The following is a 23,682-nucleotide window of genomic DNA, read 5'->3' as shown; positions in this document are numbered from 1 at the left end:
ATGTTTTCATGTGTCAATGTTTTTCCATTTTATTTCTATGAAATTGCTCTTTCTCATGTTTGTCTAAATATATATTTTTTTAAATATACCTTTACAAACTCTTCATAGATAGACAGACGGACGGATGGATGGATAGATTTTGGAATTACTTGAAAAATTCGTCTCTCAGAAACTTGAATGTTGACATCTGAAATTCCTTTTAGATTATTATTATTATTATTATTATTAAACCATTATGATTTAAACGCGCAAATTCAGTATTCTGTCCCTTTGTTTATTACTGTTGGGAAGTTTTTATTTATATATATAAACTGTAAATGTAAAATCTCTGTTGAGCACAAAATACCTTTTTTGAATAAATAAATATATAAAAAATACATTAATTAAAATAAAAAGTATTTATTATGATGTGCATCCTCACATAACAATTTTCTTGTTTCCCTATTAGTTACATAATGCATTGTGTAATACATACTTGGAATTACAAGTAAATAAATACATTAATTAATATAAAATAAATAAACAAACATTAAAAAAATATTGTACAATGTTTTCCTTTACGGCGCTTAGACCGCCTGTCGTAAAGTGTCGAAACGCTAGCGCAGAATCCGGCAGTCAGTCACACTGGTGTGTGTAGCGGCGCACATGTTCAATGTTTTGATCAGATAAGTGTTTGATGCGTTTAGAAACTTTGTGTTAATTTAGTGAATATGGCAAAGTTAATTTTAAATATGTTGCCTGTCATGGACATCGACGATAAATCTGGTGATGAGCCGAGAGGAGTTAAACGAAAGATTGCGCTGTCCAGGTGAGTAATTTGATAGAAACACTAAAATAAGTCAACGTACAGTGACGTCACATTGATTTATTGGGTATATTTTTAGTTGACGCAGTTTATGTGCCAGTGTAGTCAAATGTTACAATGTCTGGTGTAGGTTTGCGTTACATTTACAATAATATTATATTTGTGGACACCGAGGTAAAACCATGTTTCTGAAGCATGTGCCGTGTTTCATGGTATTCTTGGAAATACATCGGAGTGCAATGCAAATACCATCTAACATGACAATAGTAATCTTTCAGAATATTTCAATCAAAACATCATTTGACTACTATAGTGATTTTGACATGATTCCATGTTAGTGCCACCTTTTTTTTTACTCTTACTATGGTATACTTTTGTAAGTCCCTTAAGCTCCTTGTTTACCAGGTATATGGCCAGAGAGTATTTGGCAGAGACGGACCATTTCTATAAAAATTAATAAAGAAATTGGACCGCCCAAAATGGCGAATGTTGAAACGCAAGTCCCGGTTTACAGGTAAAAGAGCCAATCACCGTTCAGATACAGACATGCCTGTCGTCCAACTCGAGAACGCGCATGCGCATTAGCTGGACCAGCCTGAAAAGTAGATATTTTTAGCATGATCTGAGCTAAAGATGTACAATTTATGATACTCTATTACTGTTTTGTTACGGTAAAGTCTAATGTATGTCTATTGATTTGTTCAGCTGTGAGATCTGTGGATCTGAGGAGGCCAAATACAGATGCCCAAACTGCATGAAACACACCTGCAGGTGACATTTTCTTCATTTCGTATACATTTCGTTTTCGCAGTTGTGCCACACTCGCGTTATGAATGTCCCTCTCTTCTCTCTGTAGTTTGGCCTGTGTGAAACAGCACAAGATGTTATCTGGATGTCGTGGTGTTCGAGAAAAGGCGGCTTTTGTCCCAATCGCTCAGTTTAACGAAATCAACATGCTCAACGGTGAGAACCTGGTCTTATTTTACTCGCGTGAATTACAGAAGCTCAGGTTTGGTGTTGAGATGTTGTGATGGCTTGTTCTGCTCTTGTAGATTATCGGTTTCTAGAGGACACTGATCGATTGAGACAGCGGTCCAACAGAGACGCACTCCTGCACGCCAGTCGCCAACATCCCAAAGAGGTGAGAGCCCCGTTTACACAAGTTTAGCTCAATCAACAGCATTTGTGGTATAATGTTGATTACCACCAAAAAATGGTTGACTCGCCCTCCATTTTTTAAATAAAAATCTGTGTTGCATTGAGACACAATGGAAGTCAGAGGGGCCATTATGCCACAAATGCTGCCGACTGAGCGTCACTTGCGTCGGACCCGGGATATTCCTTTAAGTTCTGTCTTGGTCGAGGCCTGTTGGTGTGCTTTTTAGAGTTGGCTAAATCTTCCTCTTTCTTTCTCTCTTTCAAGGGGAAGTGGATGATGAGGAAAGCACGAGCGGCCAAAGTCACACTGAAGTTTCTGCCAAAAATGTTCAGCAAACATCGCGAGAACCGCACCATCTTCAGAAAAGCGTAAGATTCTGCGTTTAGCGCAAGGGGGACGGTACTTGGTGATCTTTGCAACCCCAATTGGTTCTTTAGGGTGGGCAATTGTTTATCTTTTTCACTTGGGATGTTCCCCATTGATTGAGGCAATGCCCCCCAAATGGCGTGCGTTGCATGTAGGCATACAGTACTTCCACGCAGTGTACTCTAGTTGTTACTGGGTATCTATGCTTGCATAAAACTGTGCACAGTATATATTCTATAGCCTGAAGCTAAATTTAGAGTATTATGCTTTGGCCAGGATTCGGAAAGAGTATGGCAGAAATAGTATGAGTATTAGTATGCCATTCCGAACTCAGCCACTGTCTTCTTCAGCTCTCAGGTGTAGTTGTTCTGGTTTGAGCCACGTGGTGGCGCTCTTGATAAGTGCAGTCAGTACAGTGACGGTCGGACTGGTGTGTGTGTGTGAGTGTTAGCTGAAGAACACAGCTCATGATAAACAACTCTTGAGTTTCTGTAAAAGGGGTTGTGTGTAGTCCAGTGCCCCCCCTCACAGCTTCTGCTGCTACTCAGTGGCATGTTGATATTACATGTTTTATTTGATGTGCTTGTTCAGTGTGACGACTGATAACTGATAGAACAGCCTGTCAGACTGCAGGATTCTGGACCGTTTATAACATCTCACTGTTCTCTTTAATAAATGCAATTAATGTCATTGATGAGGAGATGGCACTCTACTGAACGCACCTCCCTTTATGACATTATTTGGGCACCAGTGATTGGCTCAGTCTGTTGTTGGGATGCATGTTATTGGCTTAATGGCTGTAGAGATGTTTGTGATTGGCTGTAGACAACAGGGACGCTGGTGATTGGCTGAATGCATTATTGGGGCGCTTGTGATTGCCCTAAGGTCAACAAGGACAGTAGAGATTGGCTCAAGAGGATGCAGGAGAAGTTGTGATTGGCTGAATGAGTTATTGGGGCGCTTGTGATTGCCCTAAGGTCAACAAGGACAGTAGAGATTGGCTCAAGAGGATGCAGGAGAAGTTGTGATTGGCTGAAGACAACAGGGACACTGGTGATTGGCTGATTGCGTTATTGGGGCGATTGTAATTGCCCTAAGGTCAACAAGGACAGTAGAGATTGGTTCAAGAGGATGCTGGAGAAGTTGTGATTGGCTGAATGCGTTATTGGGGTGCTTGTGATTGCCCTAAGGTCAACAAGGACAGTAGAGATTGGTTCAAGAGGATGCTGGAGAAGTTGTGATTGGCTGAAGACAACAGGGACACTGGTGATTGGCTGAATGCGTTACCGGGGTGCTTGTCAACAAGGACAGTAGAGATTGGCTCGAGGTTGCATAAGAGTGATAATATCTGCATGTCAAAATATGGTTAACTTTTTACCACCAGGGGTGGTAGTGAGCATCAATACCCACTAAGATACCCAGACCCCTCAGAACATATTTCTGAATGTCTTAAAGTTATTGAGTTCAAACGGCACTGCATAACAGGAATCACTTACTGTAGGTGTTTAATGTATGTGATAATCCATATTTCCCTGTACAAAACATCTCCAGTGAAACCAAACTGATCCTCATTCACAGCGGTAGAATGACATCTGAGAGCTGGGATACCAACAGGAGCATAAACAGTTTTAGAATGTACCGACTAAGTACACAATATCAGAAGCAGATGTCAGGACTTCAGTGACTGCACATGGTTAGCGACACACTGCGCTCACTGTCGGCCAAATACTGGCAGATTATTAATGGCGGCGACAGATGCTCCGAGGCACGGGTGTGTTTTAGACGGTTAGGGCAAAGAAGTCTTTTTTTTTTTTCACAAAACAGATCGGACGCTAAGCAAACAATATTTCGATTTAGTACTGCAGTACTTTACCTCACACTACTGTATGCCGATCAGCCCCAACATTAAAACCACCTGCCTAATATTGTGCAAGTCCCCATTGTGACGACGAACCAGCGCCAACCCGCATCTCAGAATAGCATTCTGAGATCATATTCTTCTCACCACAATTGTACAGATTGGTTATCTGACACACACCCAGTAAGCTCATCTTCATGAGAACTTTATTTACTGAATATATCCGCAGGTCTGTCTGTATGCTGTCAGTCAAAGCTCAACGTGAGTCTGCTGTTAAATCCACAGCTGCGCATCTCGCACCCCACAGATGCAATAAAACCTTTGGCTTACCTGAGGGAGAAATGGCTTTCCTCATATGAAATTATCTTGGTGGTCAAAGATTGTATCTGTAAAGAGTAAATATTGTATTTCAATGGCCTGTTTTCCCATATTTGAGTTCAAAACTAAAATGGGTAAGTCATGTTGAACTAGTTAAAGAAAGAAGTATATCTTGCCTAAAAAGCTGGACACCAAGAAGCCAATCTCTGGGGCGACTAATAGAGAGAGCGGGTCGGCTACTAATCATGGGGTTGGTGGTTCGATTCCCGGCCCACATGTCTCCACATGCCGAAGTGTCCTTGGGCAGGACACTGAACCCCAAGTTGCTCCCAATGGCAGGCTAGCACCTTACATGGCATTGGTGTGTGAATGTGTGTGTGAATGGATGCTTTGAAAACCATTAAGGCTATATAAGTGCAGACCATTTACTATTTGTCTGTCATCTTGAATATACATCTTTTTATATATAATAGATTTGATTTGGGTGTCTGTTGGCTTTAGAAATGTTCACCTATGGGCCAAAAATCCTGCAAACCTCGCTCAGACCTCTGAAATGGATCATTTGTGAAAACACCCTTGTACCTCTGACCTAAGTGTCCAATCGCCTTTCTGTAACTCCTTTTTGTTCCTAGCGATTACATGATAGTGATGAAATTAAACCAGACAATCCTGAATAATTTGTTCTTCAACTGCGACTCCTTGGTGCCTGTTACCCAACAGTCTCTGTTGCTCTTACGCCAGGCATCTTTTTCAAATGGCACCTTCAAATGAGGTCATTGGATTGAACCTGGTCTCTTTCTTGTTTGTTGGTTTTCTAAGGCCTGTTCATTGTTGAACATTTTGTTTTCCATTTTGCAGTACTGATACGACGGATTCAAGGGACTCATCGGGGAGATGGCCTCATGTGTATGTCTTCTGTCTGAGAGGCGAATCACGACACAAAGCATACCAGTTCAGATTGACAGAAATTGTTTGATGTAAGACTTGCACGAAGCACAAGTCTTGGCCTAATCAGTTGTCCACTTGAAATATTTTCATGCTAACTTCATTGGGAAATGAAGAATGTGGAACTGGAGTTATCAAATCCAGACCCCGGATTTCGCATTGGGTACCTCTACAGTACTCGATGTCCTTTGGCGTCTACACTGTGAATGGCTTCAGAAAAGCTCTGGACATAGCAACCATGTTGTTGATTTGTGTTAGCAACTGTAGCTGAGGGCTAACCAGGTGTTGTGAGAACTAACACCTTTTTGGGGGGGATTTTCCTTGCCCAAAGCCTACAACAGGTGCACGAGCAGGTTGACTTGACCTCACCACTGAAGAATTCAGCTGCTTCTGTTGCTCAACATGGGATTACAAGTTGAATCAGTACATAAAGTGGTTACAAAGCTTTCTTCTTGCAATTTTACTTGGTATTTCTAGCCCGTTTGGTTCCAACTGGAGAGAACAACCTTGTATTGCTGGTGTCCTAGTCTTACCTACCTGCAAGCGTGTCTCTCATCAGATTGATTTTTCCATTTGGGGGGAGAAAAAAACTTTCCGTTCATTCATTAGAGGTGTACCAATGCCCCCACACCTGGTATTCCCAGCCCTTCTCTAGCACGCCTTCCTCCAATCTCCACCTTGGGCTGCTGCGACTCGCCAAGCCCGAGCAAACTCATAAATTCCTGAGGGTGTCAGAATGCTGGAACATCTTTACACCTGTGAAAGTAAACCAAGCTCCAGTCATCCGTCCAAACCTGCTGCCCACCTCAGGGTGGAAGTTTACCTCCAGTTTCTGTCCAAACTGCTCTGCCAGATCCTTAATATCTGTTCTGGCCTCTTCAGCACATGTTTTGGAAGGGCTCATAGAACTCTCTGGTTGTGTAACAGTGCCATCTGGTTTGGTGTGCAAGTTCTGGGGGCGACGAAATGTTCTCTCCGGGGGTTCTGGCGTGCAGGGTTTGGCAACATTAGATAAGTTGATGTATCGATGATTCTTTTTGTTTTAGGCATGTGATCCTTGATTGACGGTGCCAGCAAAGTTCGTGTTTGGTGTTTGATTCCACCTTTTCACCATTTTAATTCTTGCAATGCTGCACTCTTAGGGTAAAATGTACATTTTCATTTATGCATGTGGTGCTTTTATCCAAAGCAACTTTTAGTGCATTCAAGATTATGCATTATGTGAATTCCCTAGGGAGTCGAACCATGACTTGATGTTGCTTGCACCATGCTTTATCAGTTGAGATACAGCAACACTGATGATATTAAAACTAATAGTCCCACCTCTAGACCTACCTTGAGCTCAGAGGTTGTTTAAGAATGGAGGCCATTTTAATAGTGGAGTTCCTGGAGAAGAACTACACCACCCATGATTGGCTTATTGCTTCAACCTGAATTTGAGCATTTTTAGTTTGCAGTTGGCATCCATTCACCCTACAGCAGTGCCTCTGGTTTGACCCGTTTCCAGTAAGTGTGGGGTCCCGCCTTAGGTGATAACAGGGACTCGTATGAGGCAGAAATGTACCAGAGTTGCTCTAACAGAGCCTACACCCTACTGATGGCTGCTACTCTGGCTCATGTGTGTTGGATTAACAGGTCTTCAAGTATAAAACCATTTCCAGAAGCTCTAAAGTGTAGTTTCAGGGTGGATGTGGTCAACAGTAGGAGTTTAAGTCATGTTTTTTGGAACTCGAGAGATCTCGTAAACAAGCTGTGTTTTTCATCGTTTCACTGTCTGTGTTCCAGAGCTGTGCCTTATCTCAGATTTGTGACCAACTGCAAAATGACCTGCTGTTGAATTTTGGTCATCGTCACCATGACACCCGGCATTACTCAGTTCCCTGCGAATAGGCACCATCTCGATTATATTAGTAACACCGGCCCCCTGTCAAATTGGCCAATGCTCCAGCATGTTGTTCCAGTAAACACCCCATATCCTGCCAGATTAATCCACACCAGCCCGGCCATGGTGCCAAACAGCTCTGAATAAATGCCATGCTTCTGTCCAACCAGTGCATGTGCAATCTGAACTGTGAAACTGCAGCTTCACAGTCTGCCAACAACATTGTCACTTTCACGTAATTCCAAATGAAGTTGGCCATTTCAGTTTATTATACAAAACAAATATCATGCAGCTATCAAGCGTATGTGGAGTCATGTGATCCGCGACTAGTTGACACAAGTCCAGAGAGTCTGGCAAGTCAACTAATCAACTACAAGCCGTTGGTGTAACCCATATTAGTTGCTAATCTACTCCCTAACCCCTATCCTCCCCCTTCTCCTCATACCTTAGTCTCAGGATCGAAAGATTCAGTTAATGAGGTACATTGCTGTATGGGGTAAATGGTGTCTTGGAAACCGTAACTCAGTCATAAAATATCAATGGTTTGGTTTTATTTCTACAGGGATGGACGATTGCACTGGCATCTGAAGATCCATTTCCCTCAAAGCAATGCGGTTTATTCAGAGAGGTAGAAAACACTTCTCACAATGTCTCGTTTTTCATGCCTTTTGTCCTTCGCATTTCTAATATCTTGTCTTTCCTCATAATTTCTCGTCTCTTTGCATTTCTTCTTTTCTAACAGAATTACTTCATCTGCAAATATGCCAAATTCTTCTAAAATTTGAATGCAGTGTCACAATCCAATGATGAAAAATTGAACACCGTTTTCTTGGTTTTCTCCACAGATTTCCTGATAACACACAGCTCATTCAGATTCTCAGTGGCTTCATCCATCCCTCAGCATCAGATCCAATCAAACGCCAAAAGTATGTTTCCTCCCATCTTACTCAACATATATGCATTTCATCAACTCCACCTTTATCTGATCTGAGTGTACAAGTTCACCAGATGAACCCAGACCTCCATCATCAAATCATTCTCAAACTACAGAAAAATGCACGCGAGTGTCTTCACAGAGCGCATGATGAGTTTGACTGTTGACAGACAGTAGAGGTTGTGAGAGCTGTTTGGACGTTTGGTTTCAGCACAGGTGAGAAACTGCTTTTATACTGTAGCCGAAGGTCAGAAGGTTAGATCGCAGTTTGTCTCAAACTGTTTGAAAGGCGGCAGCAACAGATGCATCGTGTGAAACTGAGATTAGTTGGTTTTGTTTAGCGTGCCCTCATTGCACTGCATAGTGGGACAGACTGCACTGCATAGTGGGACAGACTACACTGCGAAAAAGTGGGCACTTCGATTTAGTGTTTCTTAAAACTTGTTTTTAAAAGGCAGTAATGGCTTAATCATCGAAATTGTACTGTGAAATGTGGTGGGGATTGTTCTCTTCATGGAACGGTTCACAAGAGTTATTTGGGGCAATTTGCTTAGATTATGACTTATAAATCAACATATAACGTCCACCCTAAAATCCAGACCACAAAATCCAGCTCAAGCGTAAATGCCGAAATTACGCAGCAGTTTGCAGCTGCCATCCAAGCGTAGTCAGAAATAAACTCTTTGCAATGTGATAATAGTCCATGAAACCAACACAAGAATAAGAGTTTGGGGTCTTTTGCATGATTTACTCTTGATTGTCATAGACTCATCTAATTCGTATCATTCCATACTTCAAACGACAACATATTCATTGAGCATACAAAGACGATGAGATAAAAGTTGAGAAATATTACCTTTTAAGGATCCATCTCATTCCTTACTCAACTGAACCCATTGTGCATTTTTGGCCACTTTCGACCACCTCCGACGAATGTGATTAAATTGGACAAATCTCATAACGTTTTGGACATCGTTTACGCCCGTCTTTATCGTCAACCCATTTTATATGCATCACCCAAAGTGCACCAGTCGGTTGCATTAAACTGTTTTAAACTAGTCTTAAAAGTTAGTTGTTTTAAATGTTGGTCTTAACTTTTTCACTCGGTTGCGTAAAAGATCGGTTCAAGTCCTTCTAGCAAGTCAGTCCACTGTCGGCCATCTTTGGAACGCTCACGGGACGCTATTTCCAGTCATGACAGGGCAGCTCCTTGAATAGAGAAAGACAGAAATCTTCAAAACAGTCACTAAATCACTAAATTCGTTCGTTAGAATAGATTTTTAAGCATTCTGTATTCTAATAAACAAACATTTGAACTGTTTACCATTTTCAGCGCCCACTGTCTGCCATTTTTTCATTTGTTCGGTGTCTTTTCCCACAATGCAACATGGATTAAACTGTCTTACTAAAGACAGCTGTGAGCTTGTTTTATACAACAGGCTTTCTCTGGCGTCATCAGTTAGTCAGACTAATTGTTGGACGCAGTCCACATGGGTATGTTTATGCAACCGTCCCCAGGTGTAAACGAGGCCAAAGTCAACACTAAATCAAAATTGATCCTATTTACTTTCTTATTATACTTTACTGATCATATTTTGTACAATTAATCAGGCTGCATACTGGCCACTTTTCACCACCCAATTATTCCTGACGTATAAAACCAACGCCACACATTTCTTTCACGTTGAATATCCATTTTCGCTATGAAATATGGTTGTAAAAAGGTTTTCGAATGTCGTCGCCTTTTAACCACAGTTGTGTTTAGCAGTGGGATGCAATGCTGTTCTCTACTGAGCCAACCAAGAGCTTTCTCTGAGACTAGAAACTAAAATTTAATGCATTTACATGCACAATCTTACACCTATTACGCTTAAGCCGACAACGTGTAAGGTCGTGTAAAAGCCCTAAACTGTGTTCCTTTATCAAGGTACGGTCATGAAACTTGTAAGCAAAAACTGACACAGATTTTTGCCCAATATTTTGATTTCATGTTGCATGTAAACAAGAGGTCAACCAATAGTAGATTTTGCCGATAACTGGTGGAAAAGGCTGATAATTTTTTAAAATCGATTTATAGATAAAAAAAAAAAAACTTACCATGTTGGCACAGACATAGAGGCTATAAGAGCAACAATTAGCACAGATTAGTTTCTCCAAAAAGCAACTTAGCAACAAAGTATTGAGTTCGTACATTTTAGGCACCGACCAAATTGCCTCTAAACAATCGAGTATCAAAAAATGTCTTGTCATTCGGTACCAAATTTTGATACCTAAGCAGGTAAATCTCGTCAACGTCAGTGATAAGCATGTAGCATGCTGGATGTGCCCAAATCTAAAAGTGCCGGTGATTTGGCTTTGTTTAGGCATCAAGGAAAAACACTAGTTTACACCGGTTACGCCCAGAGACGCGGCTCACATGTGTGGCTCAAACCCCATACATGTGAAAGATGTGGAAAAGAGCAAAAGTGTGGCTACATTTCACCAGGCTCGATGCCAACAGCGCGCGATGCAATATTTGTGAAAAGATAATTGCTGCCAAGACCGGCAATATGACAAATCTGATGAAGCACTTGACAGTGCGTGGAATAAACTTAAGAGCAGAAAGTTGCTCCGTCTTCAACTGCAAGAAGACTGAGCCGGTGCAGTCATCGTCTCAGCGTCCTCATGCCACAGAGCCTCCTCCAACATGCCCACCACACGAGTCCTCCTCCAACATGCCCACCACACGAGTCCTCCTCCAACATGCCCACCACATGAGTCCTCCTCCAACATGCCCACCACACGAGAAGGCTCAGGAGATGAGTCTTTGAGTCTGTAAAAATAAAACCAATGTTTTTTTTTACATAATGTTTTTAATCTTGTTAAAATGGATTTCATAAAATTGGTATCGAAAAAAAGTATCATTTAGGAACTGGAATCGAAGTCAAGATTTCGGTATCAAAAGTTTTGGAGCGATACCCAGCCCTAGTTATCAGCATATTGGTGTGCATGTAAACACACTCACTGAGAGAATAGAGATTAACGTCAGGTTTAGGGTTTATTTGTGTCTGGAAACCTTGCAACAATCTAAATGAAATCAACTCTTCCTAAATGACATTTCTCTTGGCCTTGTCTCTGTCAAAGAGTAGGGGGTATGAGTGATTGAGCGTCGACATGTCCAATGAGTTCCCTTTCTCCATCCTCTCCGTTTGTTATGTAACACAGAGATGGATCGGTTAGGTTGAAGAATTAGCTGTCAGAACATGTTCCACCTAAAGTGCTTTATTGTGGTTTGGACTCTTTAACTCTATGAAGCTCCTGAGAATATCTCAACCAATGAACCTCGAGTTTGTAGAACTGCAGGTTAACCTTATATAACCGTTCTGCTCTTGTAGTCCGTGTCAGACCAAAATGAATGATGTGTTTTTATCAAGCTAAACATCGGCTTGAGGAGCAGAGAGGGGGGCTCGCCATGGCGAGTACCTTCATTGACCACAGAGGTGAAGGCTAGTTTGGCACACATGCAGTCTAATGCGAAACATGTTGAGAATTTAGATTTCCAAACCAGTTTTATGGTAAATAAATGGCCTTTTTAACCTTAATGATATGCAGTGCTTTACACTGCATCCCATTCACACACCAATGGCAGCAGAGCTGCTATGCAAGGTGCTAGCCTGCCATTGGGAGCAACTTGGGGTTCAGTGTCTTGCCGAAGGACACTTCGGCATGTGGAGTCATGTGGGCCGGGAATCGAACCACCAACCCTGCGATTAGTGGCTGACCCGCTCTACCACCTGAGCCACAGCCACCCACGTTTTATGTTGACTCCAAGGTTCTGATCACCTCGTAATTGATGTTAATTGTGGCGTCACGTTTAATTGTTTTTCAGGTTGAAAGTCTACGTTCACGCGCCTCAGGAGGACATCAGAGTCTTTATGAAGTCAGAGGAGACGCAACCAAACTCACTCAGGTAACATATGATGTCTGTCTTTATGTCTATCTGTAAGCTGGGATCGGGTCAGGCAGTTCTGTTGGTGCAACTAAAGCTGTGCAATATATCAAACTTTCATTATATATTCGCAATATATTTAAAAACAATATGTTTGTGTAGGAGTCATGTTTCGTAGTTTTGGAGGTCTAATCGCACATGGGATGTGCATTTTCAGCTTCCAGTGCTTGTAAACGCCACTTCAGTGATTATTTGCATTTTATTGGGTCTTTAAGAAAATGTGTATCGGCTTTGATTGGCTTAAGACGCCCAACTGTGTCGAAGCATTTCCTTCACTTCCCCTCTGACGCTCTCGCCCTGATTTATTCACCATGTATGAAATCGACAAAATGCTTTATGGGGATGACATCACTCCTCGTAAAGTAATAGTTACGCACTTTGGGAGTCATCAGAGAGTTTGGTTCTCGGCCTGACTTTTCGGGTCACTCTCGCCCTTCTGTTGTTGGAATCGTAAAGCCCATCACACCTGTTGGGCGCATTAGAGAAGCTCTCGTCTGGTTCGCAGTATGACGTCAGGGGTCTGTTGTTTGTTATGATCTGCTTTCAAGTGTGAACGGGTCTTGACAATGTAGAATGTTTCTTTTTTACCTCACCAGTTTAATATGTTCATATGTGTCCACTATCTGAGCTGTGTGTGGCCCTGTTTACTCGTGACTAGCGTAGTTTTTTTTCCTGTGTTGATGCACTTCTTATTGAAATGGGACATTGGGGTGGGTCATGTTGAATAGAGTTTTTGTAAATAGCCAATAGCTTTGTTTACATCACAGCCATGAAGATGATTTGCTACACGCTAGTCAGAGGCAGGTGGTGTTTCTCATTCTAAAGAGCATTTTAGTGGACACAAATTGGGATACGCCCCTAAGTGCAAGATGATGTCACCAATATCTTTTGGTCCGTTTGCTTGGAAGAGAAAGACGGCTAATTTGAAATGCGCAAATCTTTTATTTGATAAACGTGGAGTACGCTAGCATAGAGGTGACTTCAGAGCTAATAGATATGGACTAAGTGTCGATTGTTTCCCTTCGAAGGACAGGAGGAGGGGCTTCTACGACTTGGTTCATAGTAAAGTACAACCAATAGCTGGAATCAAGTAGAACATTCTAAAGGGGAGCTGTTTGGTCCCGTTACATCAGGCACAAATCAAACAGAATTCCACAACAAGAACATCATACCAACAGTCAAGCATGGTGGCGGGAGTGTGATGGTGTCAGGTCAAAGTCCTGACCAGATTGAGGTGCTGTGGCCGGACCTTAAACGGGCAGTTCATGGTCAAACTCTCCAGTGTGGCTGAACTAAAGCAGTTCTGCAAAGAAGAGCGGGACAAACGTCCACCACAGCGTTGTGAACAACTGATCTCCAGTTATCGGACGTGTTTGGTGGCAGTTGTTGATGCTAAAGGTGGAAAAACCAGATATTAAGTTTAAGGGGGGCAGTTAGTTTTTCACATGGGTGATATACTGTAGTTGTTAAAATAATATCTATTTGAAAACTGTATTTTGTGTTTACTCGGGTTGCGTTTTTGTTTTATGTTATATCCCGTTTGAAGATCTAAAACAATGGAGTATGAACAATACACAAAAATAGATGAAATCAGTAAGGGGGCAAATACTTTTTCACAGCACTGGAGTTTTTGTAGCCACGTCGCCCAGCCCTACTCTGGAGTTTGGGATGGATCATCCAGTCCTGACTCTCTTTGAACTCTCAACTTGATCATGAAAGTTATTTTTCGGGAGGGTAACACCAGCCCTGTGTTCCACCACTAACATCTGCTTACTGGAAGCTCAGAGCGCACAACAAGAACTGCTTTCACCGTTCACTGATGGATGTTTACTCTGCGGCTGGACGGTTTCCATCTTATCTCTAGAGGAGAGAGAGGCTGAGACAAAAGCAGTTTGTTGGTCTTAACTGGTTTAAGCTGGTCTCCCAGCCTGAACTGTTGACCAATCGAACCAGTTTGGCCAGGCTTGGAGACCTAAACACCTAAAGCTTTAAAGACAGACATACCATGAGCTTAGAGGTTGTTAATCAATGGCTCCTGTTGAAGTCATTAGTCCATGTTATTTCATTAAAATAATAAAAAAAATCTACTTTAATAGTGGAATAGTCTAACTAATAGCTCCACCAGAGCTCTGCGGAGACGCAATCAAGCAGCTCTTTCGAACTACTTCTATAAACATTTTTCTAAGGCTGGGAAATTTAACGTGTGAATTTCCTCGATTAAGGATACTTGTTTCGGGGTCTGGGTATCTCAGCGAGTATTGTCGCGAGTTCGAATCCAGGGTTGTGCTGAGTGACTCCAGCCAGGTCTCCTTAGCAACCAAATCGGCCTGGTTGCTAGGGAGGGTAGAGTCACATGGGGTAACCTCCTCGTGGTCGCTATAATGTGGTTCTCGCTCTCGGTGGGGCGTGTGGTGAGTTGTGTGGATGCCACGGAGAATAGCGTGAAGCCTCCACACGCCCTACGTCACCATAGTAACGCGCTCAACAAGCCACGTGATAAGATGCGTGGATTGACGGTCTCAGACGTGGAGGCAACTGAGATTCAACCTCCAAACCTGGATTGAGTCACTGTGCTACCGCGAGGACTTGGAGCGCATTGGGAATTGGTCGTTCCATATTGGCGAGGGAAATAAACCATGCACGTATATTTAGATTTATTTGAACAAACTAGTTTAATGCAAGTGCTTTGAGACAAAGTATAAATTACAAATATTTATGATTTTATTCAGGTTTGTTTTAAGGTACCATGTACCCCGTTCAATCGCGATTAATTACGTTTTAATTGATTCGAATGAACTCACAGATCGATACATTTCCATCATGTTTTATTCATTACATCATTGGCAATGCTTCATGGGATTCCTCATGAAATACGGTAAGTACACAGTAATGTTTTGATCGTTCTTGGTGCTGGTTGGTTTGGTTCATGGCTTACAAACCTTTTTATGAGGGATTTTATCTCGACTCCATCTTGGATTCTCTTCAGAGCTTATCGTGATGCATTTTGGAATTTCCTTCCCCATGAAGGAAACGCATGATGCTGCTTTACAATGAGTTCCATCTATTAGAACAACCTTTAGATGTGAGCTTGACTATGATGCCTAAAAAGTATGTCTAAGTTGGCCGCTCACTATGTTCTGGAATGTAAGAGGAAGGTAGAATCATGGGAAACCGTAAGATTAAAATAGATTGTGCTTTGGATGTACGCCGCAAAAATGTTTTCCACCTAAAAGAGATTTGAGCCTTCACTCTGTAATTTCAAGGCTGTATTCCCAAATGCTCAGGGAGCATACCTGTGGTCAAGAGAGTCTTCAACGGTCCAACACACCCATTCAACTTTGAGCTTTTCGAAAGGCCAAAACAGCAATGAGACTGTCAGCATGCAAAGCATCCTCCATGATTTACACACTGATGGGAGCGCACCGTTTCTGTTCGTGATGGGGTTTGTGTTCCAGCTAGGTGATCATACGCCAAGCAAAACTGTAGAGTGCAAAAGTCCCCGCCCACTTTTTCAGCCATCTTGGTTCCCAGAAGTGTTTTCCTACATTTAAGTAGTTTGAGAGTGTAGTGAGACCGACTCGATTGCATCGTTCATGGAGCGTCATGGGAGTGGGCGGTCGCCGCAGAGCTCTTTTGGCGCACTTTGTTTGCTGCGATTCTATGATTGCTGGATCTTTCTCTTCTGGGTTATGGGTTGTGTAGTTCCTCACCAGAAATTCAGCTCGAAAAAGTTTCAATAACATGGACTGATAGCTTCAACGGAAGCATATACAATCAATTAACAGCCTCAGGTTATAAGTTATTGTTAATAGACAGTTGGAAATTGAAAATTGCTAATTATTGCATCCGGACTTTGAGCTCCATTTCTGTTGCTTATAATTAGGGTTATTGTTTTGAACAAGCACCTAACTAGAGGTAGACTGACATATCAGTTTTACTGAATAATCAATATGTGTATATATAATATGTATAATTACATCGATCAGCCACAACATTAAAACCACCTGCCTAAATATTGTAGGTCCCCCTTGTGCCGCCAAAACAGCGCCAACCCGCATCTCAGAATAGTGATGATATTTGTCTCAACACAATTGTACAGAGTGGTTATCTGAGTTACCGTAGACCAGTCTGCCCATTCTCTGTTGACCTCCCTCTCTCATCAACAAGGCGTTTCCATCCGCAAAACTGCCGCTCGCTGGATGATTTTTTTGTTTTTGGCACCATTCGGAGTAAATTCTAGAGACTAGAATCCCAGAAATGCTCAAACCAGCCCATCTGGCACCAACAATCATGCCATGAGATTACACATATTTTTTTCCTCCATTCTGATGGTTGATGTGAACATTAACTGAAGCTCCTGACCCGTATATGCATGATTTGTGCACTGCACCGCTGCCACTGGATTGGCTGATTGGATAATCGCATGGATGATTGTTGGGGCCAGACGGGCTGCCTTGGCCGAGTGACTCCAGCCAGGTCTCCTTAGCAACCAAATCGACCCAGTTGCTGGGGAGGGTAGAGTCACATGGGGTAACCTCCTCGTAGTCACTATAATGTGGTTCACGCTATCGGTGGGGCGTGTGGTGAGTTGTGCGTGCATGGCGTGACGTTTCCACACTAGAGTGCGGATCGGGCCGCATTTTTCTGTCCGAGCCCGTCCCGCGTCCGACAGGGCAGTAACCGAACCCGAACATCATTAAGATATTTATGTCCGAGCCCGACCCGAGCCCGACACAGTTAAAAATCCCGAACGTCATTTCAAAATATGTGTCCGAAACCGGCCCGGCCCGTCCGGGTCCCGTCGGGATCGGTTCGGGTATCCATCCTCTATTCCACACGCGCTACGTCTCCGCGGTAACGCAAGAAGTCACGTGATAAGATGCGCCGATTGACTGTCTCAGACGCGGAGGCAACTGAGAGTCGTCCTCCGCCACCCGGATTGAGGCGAGTCACTACGCCACAACGAGGACTTTAAAGGTGCATTGGGAATTGGCCGTTCCAAAGTGGTGAGAAAATATGATTTTATAAGCGATCAGACCTTTCTTAGCTTGATTATACAACTACATTGTGTGCCAATAGACCTCCGCTGAAGTTTGTTTGTTGCACACAAGCGTTGTTTTGTGTTCTCTTGGCCTTGTGGCGTTACAGAAGCCTCTTGGATCTCATGAGGTTTGCCTCCGTCCAACTCGTTTTCCTTTGTGGCGGTTAACTCCGTGATTTGGCCAGGAAAACCGAATGAGGGTTTGATGTTTGTCTGAGAATCTACGGCTGTTGGCGCAGGTGTCTGCATGTCTGCAAACGTTGCCCAACAGCTTCATATTTATTGCAATTGCTCTGAAATAACCTTTGCTTTGAGAGCACTTGGATCTTTGGAATAAAATGAGCTAGTCGTTTGACTCCCGAGTGGGTTCAGAAGCACCACAGTGAGGTATTGACCACTTTTAACTCCCTGTAAAGGCGAGCTTTACGATGCTCTTCGGCTTGACGGCAGTGCTCAAGGATTCAATGATGTCATGTGAGAGAAACTAAAGGGCACGAAGCTTCTCCCCGGCATTTGTTAAAGCTGTTAGCGATTCAGGTTAAATGAGTTTCCAGTCGTGAGGGTTGAGCGTGATTTAGCCTGGAGTGGTTTTTTTATTGAGCCAAGACGTGACCGCTTCCTCTCGCACCTCCAGCCATGATGTCATGGGAATGTTCTAGGATGGGGCCGCTAGTGCAGAATGTAAACACCGTTGGCAGCTGTTTTCCTCCATTGGCCGTGGTTTGAAGTTTGGCTTTGTTTGTTTGTGTTTTGTTTTGCAGGTATCTCGAGCTGGCCCCAAAGAAAAGTCTGGGAGAAAACCTGATGTATAAGACCGTCGTGGAGTACCCAGAACTCTTTGTGGTTCTGAAACAGCACAGCCAAGAGTACCTCACTCGCACACTGGGTATGAAACGCAGTTCAAATCACGCAAAACACTTCCTTAACAACAAACACTCGTGTTCTATTTGTTATATATTCATAAAAAGCATCAACACAATGCAAAAACTATCAATGTTATTTATGTAAAATCAGTTAATTTTCTTTTTTTTCCATCTTTCTCAATATTTCATTTTCAGTTTTACTCTGACTTATTAAAGATGAATGTTTATAATATTAAACAACATACTTTGACTGGATTATTTAAATAAATTCACTGTATTAGTTAGATTTTTATGTTATGACCTGGACATGTCCTTGTTAGGTTTCATGAAATCTTATATATATATTTATTTATTTTTTTATCCCAATATGGAACGCCCAATTCCCAATGCGCTCCCGAGTCCTCGTGGTGGCGTAGTGACTCGCCTCAATCCGGGTGGTGGAGGACGACTCTCAGTTCCCTCCACGTCTGAGACCGTCAATCCGCGCATCTTATCACGTGACTTGTTGAGCGCGTTACCGCGGAGACATAGTGTGTGTGGAGGCTTCACGCTATTCTCCGCGGCATCCACACACAACTCGCCACACGCCCCACCGAGAGCGAGAACCACATTATAGTGACCACGAGGAGGTTACCCCATGTGACTCTACCCTCCCTAGCAACCGGGCCAATTTGGTTGCTTGGGAGACCTGGTTGGAGTCACTCAGCACACCCTGGACTCAAACTCGTCATTCCAGGTGTGGTAGTCAGCGTCAATACTCGCCAAGCAACGCAGGCCTCCAGGTTTCGTTAAATCAAACCTTTAACGCAGGGGTCGGGAACCACAAAGTGGCTCGCTGGATGTCTCAAAACCTGATTGTTTAAATATTTCTAGAGATAATTGTCCTGCAGAAAGTGTGGGTGCGATTGCAAAGTCAATGACACCGTTTTGATTTCCTTTCTCCTGAATTTGCCGTACAGCCTACTCGTGGCGAACAAGGTTTGAAATGAACACCCGACAAATTTAGATTTTTCATGTGCAGTGGTGGGACTGCATAAAATTGAACTTGACTACCTATGAACCAGACTAGAGTTATCTGCAAGACCATGCAAAGCCAGATCTCACACTATTAAGTTCCCTTAATGTAGGGAAGTGGGGCTAGGCGATAGGGTGACATAATCAGATATTGACACAATCGTACAAATATCCCGATACCGATTGCAACACTTATTGACAGACGATGATCGGCAGGTTCATATATATATATACATACGTATACATGTGATTTTGTTTTGGTTATTTTAAGTGCATTTTCAATTTAGAAATTACTTTTTATTTATTTATTAGTATGTTTTATGTGTTTCAATGAATTTAAATTTTAAAGCAAAATCAATAAAGCAAAAATATTCACCGACCCTCGGCAGAGGGGTATCGATTTTTTCTGTATTTTTTACATTTCTTCCAGCCCTGTAGGGAAGAGAACAAATGTCAAATGAAATAATTATATGGAGACCCAAACATGTGTACTCAATCCCATAATGCAACACGCTACCTATTAATTGTTGTATATTTGTTTTATTATGTTTGAGTATATAAACATTTTATTTTATTGAAAAAAATGCATCATCCAAATATTAAACAAAATTGGGTCCTTGGGGAAAAAGGTTCCCGACCCCTGCTCTAACGTCTTCATACACTGGCCCCAAAAATTATTAGCCACATTTTTAGGTTTTGTTGGGTTTGAAATGATAAAACAATAGCTAAAGAGTTGAATACGAAGATATGATACATGATACTTCCAGCTGATTAAAAGTCATTGAAGACGAAATCCTCAGAAAAGCAAAGTTAGTTCTGAGAAAAGATCACACTTATGTTGATGTTTGACATTCAAGCTTTTTAAGTGTCCAAAAGTGTCCGAGTACTCTTTGGGGCCACTGCGGGCTTATTTGGTTACGTAACCTTTTTAGTAGCAAGACTGTCAACATTGCAGTTTTGTGCTGCCAGATGACTCTCGTAAAGATGAATGGAGGGGTGTTGATGTGGTTTGTTTGGTATACTTTCTCATGTGGCGTTAATAAGCTTCCCTTTGATTGTGTCCACTAGCGGATTCGCTTTACTCAGTGTGTGAGTTGTTAATAGTGTTCATGAATTATCTCCCCATCAAGGCCTTTATGGAGAACGCAGAGGGAGCTCCTACAAAAGTACACAAGGCATTTACACAACACGCTTCAATGCAGAACATGTGTGCTACTTATTGTGGCCATTGCGTAACTCAAGCACTCAGGAGAAGATGTAAGAGCGTTGCTTAGCGAGAGAAGACGGTACAACAGTGAACAAACAGAAGAATGGAGCCAAACAGCAGGGGTCCGCTGTCATGACGCCATTCGGCATGCCTCCACGGCAATTCAGAAGCAGTGTGATCATTCTGCATTACCGAGCAAAAGTACATCGTCCAATATGTTGCTATTGCCTCATTATCGACTTGTGGCCAATCTTTGTTTTTGGAGAGCTACGCCACTACAGTGGTCGTCACACTGCCCGTAGCGCTTCAATTCGCCGTGGCCAACCCGTGACCAATTTTTACGTAATTTTGCGTTTAAAATTTGGATGCATGTTGGAGAAACTGATTTTATGTCATGTTTTGTTGACAACTGTAAACACTGCACTGCCAAAAATATCTGGACACTCGAATACCACACCAATATGTGCTTTTAATCTCCAAACCATTGGCATTAAATATAGCAACAAGCATCAAGAGTCCTGCTGGCCATCAATAAGCACAATGCAAAGATCTTCAGTACCACAGAGGCAGAGCCTAGATGGGGTTTGAACACCAAGCCTTCGGTTTCATAGTCCAGAGCCTTATCCAAATGCCACAAATGTCAACAAGTCTATAAGATGGCAGAAAGGCATTTGTCTCAGATGGCAGAATCGTGCCCAAAATCATACAGTGCTATCCTTGCAATGAAGTAGTAAGCCCAATGTGAAGATTCAAAGGTCAGCAGAAGTATCCTTTTTAAAATCACATGACCTTTGAGGTGCTAGTCTAGAGATTCACACACTGCACATGTCTTAGCAATGGCAGACATGTCAAGAGTCCGCAGACAAAAGCGTTGGTTAGCATGCTAACCGATTAGCATGCTACGCTAATGTTGCTTATGGATATCAAGATAACCAATAAGCCTTAAAAGATAGAATACCCTACAGATAGCATGCTAATCCTTTAACATAGTAAGTAGGCTACTCGCGTGTTATAATTGCTAACCATGCTATCCTGGCAATTTTATTTTGAACGATAGGTGGCGCTGTCTCCAAACTTCTTAGGTAGCCTTAGCACATGACGTTAATTATGCATGCCAATTTCTTGTTAAATCCTAGAAAGTATTTAAAAGGTGCATCACTTTGTATTTTAAATAGTGGCGACGTAAAAAAAATGTAAATTGTCCGATTCCGTATGACCCAAGGAAGGTTATGTGCATTATTGACCCATAGGTGGCACTGCCACCAAATGTGGCATGCACCCGTAGATCGTGGCTGCAATGATGCATACCAATTTTCATTTTGATAGGATAAAGCATTGCTGAGATTTAAGCAAAGCGTTGCTTATTTTCGACAGCTTTCGACTAAAATGTATGCATGGTTGCAGGGATTTGCTCCCGTTCTGGCACAAGAGCATCAGTGAGGTCCAGTTCATTCCCAATTGTGTTCAATAGGGTCCAGGTGTGGACTTTATACAGGACAGTCAAGTTCTTCAACTCTAGACCAAGTAAATCACTTACTGCTGGCATCCAATGACAGTGCCGCACCGAAAATGACTGAGATTTTCTATTCTTGATTTTATGCACTTGTAGTAATGGGCCAAACCCATTAAGTACAAGGAGGTGTCCACATATTTTTTTGGCATGTAGTGCATGTTCTATGAAAGTTTTAACATGCTTTCCTCCATGCTTTGTACTTCTAGAGCGTTCCAATACTGCCCAAGGTGTTGCAGACATCTCCAGAACTTCAGCTACCAAAGCAGACCCGCATCCTGAAACACTTGCGCGGGTGGCGAAGAGGTCCAAGATCATCTCGGATGATGTTGAGTTTGAAGATGGAGAGATCCGAAGCGAAGAAGAAGAAGAGGAGGATGGAAGTGACAAGGAACATAATGGTGTCAATGGTGACCTCAAGAAAACTGACAAAGACGACGAAGATCATAATAGTAATGCTGAAGATGACCGCAATGAGGAAGAGCGTCGAGGAAACCAAAGCCACCATGATGGACTCGAGATGAAGCCCAAGGACCCTCTTCCTCAAGATTGTGTTGAGGATGCAGAGCAAGATGGCCGCTGCAGTAAACCTCAATAGTAGAACTGAAGAAAGGGCAATTGTTTCTCAGGGTTTTGGAGAAGACTTCGAGCAGTGTTGTTGTCAGTTAACATGTTCGTCCCATTTCTGGTGTTGATGATTCTGTCCAGATCCATACGAGGGAGTTGGATGTCAGAAGCTCGCTACAGCGGCTTATCTGTGATGGCGTGTGTGACGGTAGTGGTTATGCTAGCAATCGAACTGCCCGTGAACTTAGCATCTGATAACATGAGATAATACCAGATAATGTTTTAGCACTGACATCAGATAATGACAGACACAATAGTTGTTGCCAAGGCGATAACGGAATGTTTTGGTGAGCGATGTTATTTTAGTTCTGATAAGCTTTATCAGAGATGTCACAATGTGTCACTGTGTTCATGGAGACACAAACTGATATTCTACATCACACTGAAAGATGCGTTGCTGTTGTTTAACTCTATTGTGTGCATTCTATTGCCTTTGATGTACCTGAGGAGAGAATATTAAAGAGTTGCTATAACAGTTTAAAGGTTGTTATGTACTTCTTGCCATGGTAAACTTTGCATGAATAGCTCGTGCATAACTTGCGTGTACACTTATTTTTTTTTATCATGTAAAATCACTCAATTGTGCATTTTGGGTGGGTTTTGGGGTATTTAGCCCTGAAAATGTAATTTTTATTTATTTTTTAAACATTTCTCAAATACTGAAGCAATCCTCTCAAATGATATACCATTTACAAAACGAAACGGATGAAATTACAAGTAGAACCACTAGATGGCGGCAGAGAGCTACATATTGTTCCCTGGTTGGAGAGAAAAGTTTAGCATTTTGTTCGAGGTTATATTCATCGGTTTATGCATGCCTGAACACCTTGTGATTATAGAAAAAATAACTCCTGTTAAAAGCTGCTAAGTAAAAAAAAATTATGATTTAACCTGTATCTCGCATGCAAAGTAAAAAACAAAACGAGCTGAAAAGCTTCATTAACACTTCTATGTTAATTTGGTATTGCACTTGTAAGCAAATATGCAATAAAACACTGTTATTTTATAAACGTTTTTTTTTAAAATACATATTAACTATTTAAATTGAAATAATGAGGCCTTCAGTGTTTCTCTTGTAAAACTCGCTGCAAGCTTGTGAAGGAATGATTCAAGAGTCAGTTATTAAATAAGAGTAAACAGGGCTTTATGTTTTTAGCAAACGTAG

At 42.1% G+C, this 23,682-nt stretch overlaps 1 protein-coding gene across 2 annotated transcripts; it reads left to right on the top strand.

The window, feature by feature from the left end:
• Nucleotides 1-604: 604 nt before the first annotated feature.
• On the top strand, nt 605-23,471 carry znhit6 (zinc finger HIT-type containing 6). Of its 2 annotated transcripts, XM_052099360.1 has the most exons (10): nt 605-808; nt 1,511-1,576; nt 1,662-1,768; nt 1,858-1,946; nt 2,229-2,332; nt 7,896-7,961; nt 8,179-8,259; nt 12,136-12,216; nt 18,058-18,182; nt 22,100-23,468. In XM_052099360.1, exons 1-10 carry the CDS (start codon nt 711-713, stop codon nt 22,486-22,488), a joined length of 1,206 nt encoding a protein of 401 aa, XP_051955320.1. In that variant the 5' UTR covers nt 605-710; the 3' UTR covers nt 22,489-23,468. The 2 variants fall into 2 exon arrangements, with proteins under 2 accessions (XP_051955320.1, XP_051955321.1); XM_052099361.1 differs by lacking the exons at nt 7,896-7,961; nt 8,179-8,259 and having other exon boundaries at nt 22,100-23,471.
• The last annotated feature ends 211 nt before the right edge of the window (nt 23,472-23,682 follow it).

Source organism: Xyrauchen texanus, chromosome 31 (assembly GCF_025860055.1).
Source record: "Xyrauchen texanus isolate HMW12.3.18 chromosome 31, RBS_HiC_50CHRs, whole genome shotgun sequence".
Lineage (NCBI taxonomy): Eukaryota > Metazoa > Chordata > Actinopteri > Cypriniformes > Catostomidae > Xyrauchen > Xyrauchen texanus.
Note: the sequence above shows the minus strand (reverse complement) of the source record. Positions and strands in the feature narration are given on the sequence as shown.

Coding starts and splice junctions, on each gene's coding strand:
- znhit6 (XM_052099360.1), top strand. CDS start 711: ATGGCAAAGTTAATTTTAAATATGTTGCCTGTCATGGACATCGACGAT. Junction 1,769..1,857: donor CGAAATCAACATGCTCAACG/GTGAGAACCTGG, acceptor CTGCTCTTGTAG/ATTATCGGTTTCTAGAGGAC. Junction 12,217..18,057: donor ACGCAACCAAACTCACTCAG/GTAACATATGAT, acceptor TTTGTTTTGCAG/GTATCTCGAGCTGGCCCCAA.